Source organism: Orycteropus afer, unplaced genomic scaffold (genome assembly GCF_000298275.1).
Source record: "Orycteropus afer afer isolate SDZICR_OR568_19922 unplaced genomic scaffold, OryAfe1.0 scaffold00037, whole genome shotgun sequence".
In the NCBI taxonomy this organism is placed as follows: Eukaryota; Metazoa; Chordata; class Mammalia; order Tubulidentata; family Orycteropodidae; genus Orycteropus; species Orycteropus afer.
The window spans coordinates 1,747,272-1,758,506 of NW_006921624.1; the positions used below are offsets into that span (position 1 = coordinate 1,747,272).

An 11,235-nucleotide genomic window follows, 5' to 3' on the forward strand; every position below is an offset into this window, starting at 1 on the left:
AAGAGGGAGAGAATACAAAAACACGAATAAGAAACGAAATGGGTGACATCACAACAGAACCAACTGAAAGCTATTATAGTAGCTTCCTTTTTCAAGGAAAATTTCACTTGGATACATACAAGCAGATATGGCAACATAAATTTGGTTTTGGAAGGTATATCCAGGTTTCTTATTTGTTTGAATTTTCTTAAATTCAACCTCTTTACATTTCTGTTCTTTAGGTCTGCCAAAATGTCTGAAAGATCAGATCTCCTTCACTTCAAGTTTGAAAATTATGGAGATTCGATGTTACAAAAAATGAACAAATTAAGAGAAGAGAATAAATTTTGTGATGTTACAGTTCTCATAGATGATATTGAGGTACAGGGGCATAAAATTGTGTTTGCTGCAGGTTCCCCCTTCTTAAGAGACCAGTTTTTACTGAATGATTCCAGAGAGGTGAAAATCTCCATATTACAAAGTTCTGAAGTGGGGAGACAATTGCTATTATCCTGTTATAGTGGTGTGCTGGAATTCCCTGAGATGGAACTGGTAAATTACTTGACTGCTGCGAGTTTTCTTCAGATGAGCCACATTGTAGAGCGGTGCACACAGGCCCTGTGGAAGTTTATAAAGCCAAAACAACCAATGAATAGTAAAGAGGGATGTGAACAGCAGAGTGCTTCTCCCCAGTCAAAAGAACAGCAGGGCGATGACAGAGGCTCCCCAAAGCAGGACTCACCTTGTATTCATCCATCTGAAGACAGTATGGATATGGAGGACAGTGATATTCAGATTGTTAAGGTAGAATCTATTGGGGATGTATCAGAGGTTAGAAGTAAAAAAGATCAAAACCAGTTCATTTCTTCTGAACCCACTGCTTTACATTCAACAGAGCCCCAGCACTCCCTAATAAATTCAACTGTGGAAAACAGAGTAAGTGAAATAGAACAAAACCATCTCCACAATTATGCCCTCTCTTATACAGGCAGTGATAACATCATCATGGCCTCAAAAGATGTCTTTGGGCCTAATATCCGAGGTGTAGACAAAGGCCTACAGTGGCATCATCAGTGTCCAAAGTGTACCAGGGTGTTTCGTCACCTGGAGAACTACGCCAACCATTTAAAAATGCACAAACTCTTTATGTGCCTACTCTGCGGCAAGACTTTTACTCAGAAAGGCAACCTTCATCGACACATGCGTGTACATGCTGGCATTAAACCTTTCCAGTGTAAGATCTGTGGGAAAACCTTTTCTCAGAAGTGTTCCTTACAGGATCATCTTAACCTTCACAGTGGAGATAAGCCCCATAAGTGTAACTATTGTGACATGGTTTTTGCACATAAGCCGGTTTTGAGGAAACACCTTAAACAGCTGCATGGCAAAAACAGCTTTGATAATGCCAATGAAAGAAATGTGCAAGACCTCACAGTGGATTTTGATACCTTTGCTTGTACAACAGTCACAGATTCTAAAGGGTGTCAGCCACAGCCTGATGCAACACAGGTCCTGGATGCAGGTAAACTGGCCCAAGCTGTCCTGAACTTAAGAAATGATAGTACTTGTGTGAATTGAATAGGGGCTTCATGCTCACTAGAACTGACTGAGAACGGGGCAATAATCTGAGTCTTTGTAGGAGTGACTTTGCTAGTTTGACTTCTCCAAAGCTCTGTTCAGGTTATGGGGGCTGAGTCAAAGCACTGGTAGACCAGGCAGCTTACCACATGTAGTGGTCTTGCCTGCCTTCTGCCTGCTCCCATTTTCTGTTTTGAATTATTTATCCTGTGATGACTGTTTTCTTTCCCAAGGAGTATTCCATATGTCTACCTAACATTGACTTGTGTTTCAGACTGACATTATTTTAGGCTTTTCACTGGGAACATTCTGAAAGTACCAACAAATTAATAACATCACCTACTCTCCACTAATAGATGCTATGCTATGAAAAGTGAATAATATTTTTCTTTGGCAGAAAATAAGCTGAGATACAAGGTGATATTGCTGTTGACCTGAAATGAATATGTGGTAAAACTTCTGGTTGCTTATTGATAATTCATCTATGTCTGATCATTGGATGAATCTGCTTCCTACCATTATACTTGTCTTAGGGTTGGTTATAAAGAAGTATTTTGGTTTGCTCAGTAGTCGTTCAGTTGTAGCCCAACTTCATGTCTTTGAATTGTTCACATAAACCAGAGTACAATATTTCAGCAACATTTGCAGACAGATAGTTAGGGATCATCATTAAGAACATAATCAGCAAAGGATAGAATTATATTATGCAACAGCACTTCCATAAGAACTGTTCCTGGTAGCACATCCCACCAAGAGGCCAGATACTTACAATTAATGTGTAATTTACCTGTTGATGATTTGAAGTCCACATTACTCCAGGAACACTTAAAATGTGCTGAAGTATAATGGTCTTTCTAAAAAGGGCCTCTTTGGGAGTGTCTAAACTTTGTTTCAAGGAGCCATGGTGGTGCAATGGTTAAGCGCTCAGCTGCTAACCAAAAAGGTCAGCAGTTCCAAACCAGCAGCCACTCCATGGGAGAACTATGTGGTGATCTGCTTCTGTAAAGATTACAGCTTTGGAAACTATATGGGGCAGTTCTACTCAGTCCTGTATGGTCGCTAAGAGTTGGAATCAACTGGATGACAATGGGAGTGGGAAAACTTTCAAAACTTAGTCATCAGAAGGTGAGTTAGCCCATCAGTTTGTCCAATGTACTGTAAGAGTCTCATTTCCTAGTATACCTTTATTTCAAAAATGGATTTAAAAATGTTAAGTGAGTTGCAGGAGGGGCAGTTAAATTTTTGCATTTAGATTTTCCTCTTGAATGTATACAGTTCTGTCTTTCCACCTCTGATAGATCACTAATACAAAGTTAATCTTCAGCACACACTATATTTCAGAAATAAAAGTCTGAATGTCACTTGTTTCTGAACAAGTTAGATTTAGATAATGAAAGTGCTAGAGTCCTTGGAGAATCTTACAAGATTATATACTCCATCACCTTCATTTTAAATCTAAAGCCCAAAGAGGTGGTCTGGCCAAGGTTGGCCAAGATATATACGTGATTAAATAGGAGCTAATGTCTCCTTACTTATTCCCACTGTCCTCAGCCTTAAAAACATCTAGTACATGATCAAGAATAATACACTAGCAAAATGCTCTCAGCTTCGTGTTTTACCTTTGTGTATTCCTGTTGACATTCTGAGACTCTGTCAACAAAATGTCACAGAGGGATTTATTTATGTTAGTTAATTGTTTTCTGGTTGCAGTGAGTATTATACCCTTCCCAAGCAAGTTCACTGATTTGCTGGGTGTTTGTTAGGGAAGGAAAGGGCATTATTGGCAAGTTAGAATAATGAGTATCCAAATGTGAAACTGGTTTTGTCTGAAAACAGTGTTTATTTAAATAGTTATTATCGGGCTTTTTTTTTTTTTTTTTTTTGAGCTATGAGAATGCATGTACAGATAAACCAAAAATGAAGCTTAACTTGTATAGTTGGAGGGAATTCTTAAAAGTTGTTATAATTTGATGCATTTGCATGTGAATTTGATTTGAGGTATAATTTATATCATTTGTTCAAAGATTTAAACTAATACAATTGAGTGATAAGTGGTACCTTCATGCCTGAAGTCACTCATTATATAGTCTAATGATGTGTCCTAGCATTCTTCTTTTTATATACTCCAGCCAAAGAGTATCCATTCTATGCAACAATGAAGCACTAACATATCAATGTTTTGTGTTTTCTCTGACCATCATTTCATCACAGAGGAATTTCAAATTGGAGTGCTTCTTTTGCTCACATTTATATCCTAGTTTGTTTGTTGTTTTCTCTCTCTCTCTCTCTCTCTCTCTCTTTCTCTCTTTCTCTCTTTTCTTTCCTTCTTGTTTTTAAACTCGTTTGAAGATTAACAAGAATGAGGTCAAATAAGATTGGTCTCTTTGGCTGGAGATTGTTTCTGGGTTCTTTTAGTCATTCAAGAAATAATTCCTAGGCACGTACTATTGCCAAGCACTATACTACACACTGGGAATTTGAAGGTAAGATTGATACAGTCCCTGCCCTCATGGAGCCTGTAGGCTCATGTGGTCTTAGTGATACACAGTGTCTCAATTTGATTGTATACTAGAAACAATAAAACTGCCTTGCTTTCTTTTGATCACTTAAAATCAGCATCTTGATAAATTTGTCTCACTTTTTGTAAATACAAATCACTGAAGTGACTTCTAGTTTCCTCCATTTCTTGCCTGGAGAGAGGTTCTATGTTTCAGTGAGACATTGTCTTAATTTTGGTAGAACCTAATATTTCTCCTTCTTTGTTATACATGTTTCTTAGATTGTATTGCAAACTGGTCAAGTTACTGATATCCAGTGTTTTATAGGGGAAGATGACTTTCAGAACTAGACAGATTCCTGTACAGAAGGAGGATTTTTAAAGCTAGTCATCTAGCATTTCTATTTTATGGATCCGCAGGGTAACTAAAAAGGAGAGAGGACTCTCTTTATCAAAATAGTTTGGCTTTTTAAAAAAAAAATTACTTTGCCACAGTTATTTATTATTTGATTTTAAAGGCAAACTCCAAACTGAAATGGCTCTGAGGTAAATCAAATGTGGTTTTAATTTTAGTTTCTTTATTAGAAGGTCTATAAATGGGGGAGACTAGTGTCACTGCTTCTAAAATACTGTCCTAAATAACCAACCCAGAACATCTTATTTCAGCTTGTGAACGGCTGCTCTAAATCTGTTGTATGTTAGACATACTACGAACTACCTCTTCACTTATTATGAGAAGTTTCCTTAATAAAAGTGTGATCATGAAAGCTCTGGTGTCAGTGCTTTGTTTCCTCACGCTCTCTCCTGCTTTCCTTCTCAGTTACTTGAGTTGGAATCCAGAATGCCTTCTTCACTCATAATCTTTAAAACATTTATTGTTACTGGATTGCCTTTACACGAAGAAAAGCTGAAAAGTGATTGTTACTAGGATTTGAAGCAGATCGTTTTGATTGCTAGAATAGAGCAGCCGCTTTTAAGAATTCCTTCAGATAGTTCTTCATTGGACTAAGTGCTGGGGGGCAGTGGCGGCTCAGCGGTAGAATGCTTGCCTTCTATGCGGGAGAACAAAAAACAAACTCACTGCCATTGAGTCGGACCTGACTAATAGTGACCTCTCCTTGGGTTTCCGAGGCAGTATCACTAAGGAAGTAGATTTCTTAACCTTCCTTCCAAGGAGGGTTGTTGTTGTTGTTATGACTCATCAAGTTGGAGCTGACTAATAGTGACCTCTCCTTGGGTTTCCGAGGCAGTATCACTAAGGAAGTAGATTTCTTAACCTTCCTTCCAAGAACTGGCTGGTGGGTTTGAACTGCCAGCCTTCTGGTTAGTAGTCAAGTGCCTTAGGCACTATGCTACAGAGCTGTCAACAAAGTGCTAGAGTTCCTGAATACCCCCAACTAAATAGGGCAAAAGTAATTTCAATATAGGTCTGATAAGCGCAATAATGAAGGCAGGTGCAAGGATTACAGGTTCCCAAATAGGAGCCAACTAATTTAGGGTCAGTTCAGGAAGCCTTCAAGGATCTGTGATGGTGCAGTAGTTAAAACATCCAGCTGCTGAATAAAAGATGGGGAGTTGGAGCACACCAGGTGCTCTGCAGGAGAAATATGAGGCAGTCTGCTTCCTGTATACAGGATTTAAAAATAAACCAAACTCACTGCAGTGGAGTTGCATCCGACTCATAGCGACCCCTCCTTGGGTTTCCAAAGCGGCATCACAACGGAAGTAGATCGCCCAATCTTGCATCTAAGAAGTGGCTGAAGGGTTTGAACCGCCAGTCTTCTGGTTAGTAGTCAAAATGTCTTAGACACTAGGCTACCAGAGCTCCTCCCGGTAGAGATTTACAGCCTCGGAAAACCTATTCAGTCACTGCACAGGAATTGACTCAGTGGCAGTGGATTTTTGTTGTTGTTTGGGTTTCAGGAAGCCTTCAGGGATGTTACGAATTAAGAACATGTTTTTGAAGTGTATGTGCGAGGGCAAAGTATGTCAGCAGGTGCAAAGATCATGAGAGGCTAGGTTTGCCCTGAATGGGGCAGCAACACGGTAGGAGTGGTGAAGCTACATCAGAGTGAGCCCAGCTCCAGGTAGGGAAATAAACAGGCAACTCTAATACAAATTCCTATGCTTGACTCTCCTTCCTCCATCAACTTGTATATAGTCAGAATAAGCAGAGTCCAGCCCTTACGAGGGCCTCCCAGGAAACCCGGCGCTGGGTACACAGGCTCCGTGCGCCGTACCCTACTTTCACTCCTTGTTTCCAACCGTAAAGATATACAGCCTTGGAAATCCAATAGGAGACGCTATGACTTGGGATCAACTCAATGGCAGTGAGTTTGGTTTGGTTTTCCAACTAGTACGTCTAGGAGAACGGCTTGCATAACGAAACACTCTCAAGATCTGCTGGAATTCGGATACCTACCGCCTCAGAAACCCAAAGGGGATCGCTATGAGTCGAAACCGAGTGGAGGCAGTGAGTTTGATTTTGGATTTTGATCTGTCATTACAAGGACGGTAGTAGGGGGAAATGAGGAAGGGAGAACGTCTACAGATACCCTTCCGGGGCGCGCAGACTGCCTGGGTGAAGAATAAAGCAGGTTGATACCGGATGTGTTTCCTCCCATTCCAGCTTCCGGTGTGGGCCGCCGCAGCCGCGGAAGCCTTGACTAGTTTTCTGAGTCTGTGAGTAAGTGCGAGGAAGACTGGGGCAGGTGGGAAGTCCTGAGGAAGAGGAGGAGGGCGTGGAGGGCAGCAGGACGCGGACCCCGGGTGGCTAATCTGTTGCTTCGACCCAGGGTCGATAGGGCCTTGCCCCTGGCTGGCTTGGCTCGAGGAGACCTGTGTGCCTAGCGGGAAAAATCGATGAGGCCACCTTGGTATCCGGTTTCAATTCAACAGATGATCCTGAGCTGCCCCTACTCTGCTCCAGCCCCTGTACTACGTGTAGAAGTACAGATCAATCAGGCACCATCTCACGTTGCTCTGGGATCCGCAGACTGGGGAAGACAGAAAGAGTAACAGAAGTAGTATTTGGTTTGAGCCTTAAAGGAGCCAAATCACTAACTGGAAACAAAGAATTAGAAGCGTGAATCCAACTTACGTACAAAGGTGTATTCGGGTCGTTACTATCTAGGCAATGATGAAAATTTTTAATACTAAAGGGACTTCGAGTATGAAATAGAGGAATAGAAGATAATGCTGTAAAGACAGGTTAGGTCCAGATCGTGAAGTATCTTGTATACTGAGCTAAGGAGGTTGGTCAGTCTGACCTGGAGATAGAGAGCCATGGAGGATTTAAAGCAGAAGAATGAAATTAAAAAAAAAAAAAAAAAAAGAATTCTAGTGACAGGAAGGTGGTTTGGAATATAGGAGAAAGTGGGTATCAAGGAGACGTGATGGAAGGCATTACAATGCTTTAGGTGAAAAGAATGAGGACCTACAGTAGTGGTAGGAGTGGGAAGTTTGGAGATCACATTAAGGTGTCTATGTTAAATCGAATTTGGTGGGTACTGCTTGGTATTGGGTATTTAAAATTAGAAAGTGCCCTTGATCATGACATAACTTTTAGCTAAAGAGATAAACAACAGAAACTTAATTTTCTGTGTGATATATCATTCATTGTGTTACAATTCAACGTGTTAAATGCTATGAGATCACAGAGAAATGCATAATTTCTGAGTTTTGAGGCAGGGGCATAGGGATTCACTTTAAGCACCCACATTAGAATTTGGATTTTTTTCATTTGTTTTGTTTTTTACACACACAAAAAATCACAGTAGAGGAAAGCATTCCCCAACCTTACATCAGTGTGTATGTTTTATTTTACTTAGATTGTGACCATGGCTGCTGAGTCTGATGTTCTACACTTCCAGTTTGAACAGCAAGGAGATGTGGTCTTGCAGAAAATGAATCTTTTGAGACAGCAGAATTTGTTTTGTGATGTATCAATTTATATTAATGACACTGAGTTCCAGGGGCATAAGGTGATTTTGGCTGCTTGCTCCACTTTCATGAGAGATCAGTTTTTACTCACCCAGTCAAAACACGTCAGGATCACCATCTTGCAGAGTGCAGAAGTTGGCAGAAAATTGTTGCTCTCTTGCTATACTGGAGCACTTGAAGTTAAAAGAAAAGAACTTTTGAAATACTTGACTGCAGCTAGTTACCTTCAGATGGTTCACATTGTGGAAAAATGCACAGAAGCTTTGTCAAAGTACTTGGAAATTGATCTGTCTATGAAAAACAATAACCAGCATACTGACCTGTGTCAGTCCTCTGATCTAGAGGTTAAAAATGAAGAAGAAAATTTAGATAAAGATTGTGAGATCATTGAAATTTCAGAAGATAGTCCGGTAAGCATGGATTTCCACATAAAAGAAGAAAGTAATGCTTTACAGTCTACAGTAGAGAGCTTGACATCAGAGAGAAAAGAAGTGAAGTCACCAGAGCTGCCTACAGTAGATACAGGTTTTAAAGACAATGAAATCTGTATCCTTCGTGTGGAATCTATCAGTACAGCCGGTGTAGAAAATGGGCAGTTTTCACAGCCTTGTACCTCTTCAAAAGCAAGCATGTATTTCTCTGAAACACAGCATTCGCTGATCAATTCTACAGTTGAGAACAGAGTAACAGAAATTCCTGGGAATCAAGGCCAGGGCATATTTTGTGAAAATACTGAAGGAAGTCATGGTACAGTGAATGAGATTCAGAATCTGGAAGAGAGTTATTCACTGAGGCACCAATGCCCCAGGTGCCCTCGAGGCTTTCTTCATGTTGAAAATTATCTGCGCCACCTTAAGATGCATAAACTTTTCTTGTGCTTACAGTGTGGAAAAACGTTTACACAGAAGAAAAATCTCAACCGGCACATTCGAGGGCATATGGGCATACGGCCCTTTCAGTGTACTGTATGCCTAAAAACATTTACTGCCAAAAGCACCCTTCAGGACCACTTGAACATACACAGTGGGGATCGTCCATACAAATGCCACTGTTGTGACATGGATTTCAAGCACAAATCTGCCCTCAAAAAGCACTTAACTTCTGTCCATGGCAGAAGCAGTGGTGAAAAACTACCTAGGCCTGATCTCAAAAGGCAAAGTCTACTGTAATTAGAATCACACACTTGCTATGTCAGCCTTTTATAGTTCCTTCAACCAAGTCTTTCTGTAAAAATGCAGCATTTGTAATATTTTCCCCCTTGTCTTTAGGTCTTATTTTGGTTTACCTACGCATGTTATTCTTTCTGAACTTTTACTAACAGCTCTCAAGTTGTGTGAGGCATGGAAACACTGATTGGATTCTCTTTTGCTGCTTATGGTATTTACAAGTCCCAGTGATATGCTTAGAGAAATGGTGTTTCTCTCTCAAATATTCTTGATTTTACTGACAGAAGGGGGTCTAGCAGTATTTCCACATTCTGATTTGGAGTCTCTAGATGATTGATTTAGGAGCTCTGGTAGCGTAGTGCCTAAGACACTTGACTGCTAACCAGAAAGCTGGCGGTTCAAACCCACCAGCCACTCCTCAGAAGGAAGATGGGGCAATCTACTTCCGTACTGATACTGCCTTGGAAACCCAAAGAGGGGTCGCTATGAGTTGGGTCTGACTTGATGGCACATAACAACAACAACAGATGACTGATTTAAATGTAAAATCCAAAATCTTTAAGGAATTAGGACAATAGAGGGTAAATCTAAAATCACACTATTAATTGGTTACAAGTTTTAAGAGCTGATGAAAGGTTTGTTTTTTTTAAAACTTTTAACTAATTGCTCTTGGATTCTAAACTAAACAGAAGGGACCCTGTTGTTTTAAATCATAAAGGAACAAAATTCAGATTCACTTGGGAGTAGCAGAATTTCCTTCTACATGGATTAATATTCCTTAAAATAATTTTAATTCCTTGCATTAATAGTATATGTATTTTAGAAATGATGACTTGGGCCCAAGTTTCTTGATTTTATTTCATACATTTGCATTGAATAATTTTGTGGCCAATAAAATTACACTATTGTCATGAAGCTCCAAAAAATTACTTTTAGAAATTATAAATTGATCAATGATAAGTGTTTTGTTTCTTTTTAATTTAATTAACATAGTAAAATGTACCTCTTTTTGGTTTGTAGTTCTGTGAATTTTAACACATATATATATTTGTGTGTTTATCACCTTCATCGTGAGATAAAACAGTTCTGTCACTCAAAAAAATGCCTTCATGCTGCCCCTTTGTGATCAACCCATCCTCTTAACCCTAACCCCTAGCAACCACTGATTGTTTCTCCATTGTTATCATTTTGTCTTTTCCAGAATGTCATATAAATGAAATGACAGCTGCTAACCAAAAGGTCAGCAGTTTGAACCCATCAGCTGCTCCTCAGGAGAAAAATGAAGCAGTCTGCTTCCATAAAGATTTACAGTCTTAGGGACCCTATGGGACAGTTCTGCTCTGAACTGTAAAGTCTTGCTGAGTCAGAATCGATGACAATGGGTTTGGGTTTTTTGCAATGACCTTTTGAGACTTTAAAAAAATTTTTTTCACTCAACATAATGCCTTTGAGGTTTATTCATACTGTGTATACCAATGCTTCCTTCCTTTTTAATTACTTTTGGATCAGCATTATATATTAATTTTCTAGTTGTCACTGGATAAACAGTGTAAACATGGGTAGCTATTAGTGGTCTTTAAGTTGTAGTTACAATTTTTTTCATTTACATTAATGCCATTGTCAACTGTTACATGTTGATAGAAACCTTAACCATCCCTAGAGTTTTATTCTCTGTCCAAAAATGTGCCAAAAGCTAAACCATGATTGTTTGGTTACCTTAGTGAGAGTAAAATTTCAGATTGTATTATGAGCTGTTGCTCTCTAATATCCCTAGGTACATATAAATCTTTTTTTGTTGTTAGAACAAAGATTAAAATATATTGCAGGGATAACCATATTCTCTAAATTCAGGAACTACTTTCAGTAACAACCTGACATGGCTACACCTTACTTGGAAGATACTCTGTTCTTTCTCAATTTACCTCAGTTTTATGTAGAATTTGTGCTATATTTAGTTATTGAAGGCCTTTCGTGTTTTCAAATGTCACATACTTTGTACCATTTATAAGAATTTTACTAGTGAAGAATCATGTTGATTGTTAAGAATATTAAATATCCTTTGTGAAAAATATA

At 39.3% G+C, this 11,235-nt stretch overlaps 2 protein-coding genes across 2 annotated transcripts; both read left to right on the forward strand.

Moving 5' to 3' along the window:
- The first annotated feature begins 228 nt into the window (after positions 1 to 228).
- On the forward strand, positions 229 to 1,557 carry ZBTB26 (zinc finger and BTB domain containing 26). Its single transcript, XM_007936627.2, has one exon. The coding sequence runs from the start codon at positions 232 to 234 to the stop codon at positions 1,555 to 1,557; it is 1,326 nt and encodes a 441-aa protein (XP_007934818.1). The 5' UTR covers positions 229 to 231.
- Positions 1,558 to 7,890: 6,333 nt separating this feature from the next.
- On the forward strand, positions 7,891 to 9,165 carry ZBTB6 (zinc finger and BTB domain containing 6). Its single transcript, XM_007936628.2, has one exon. It carries the CDS (start codon positions 7,894 to 7,896, stop codon positions 9,163 to 9,165), a length of 1,272 nt encoding a protein of 423 aa, XP_007934819.1. The 5' UTR covers positions 7,891 to 7,893.
- The last annotated feature ends 2,070 nt before the right edge of the window (positions 9,166 to 11,235 follow it).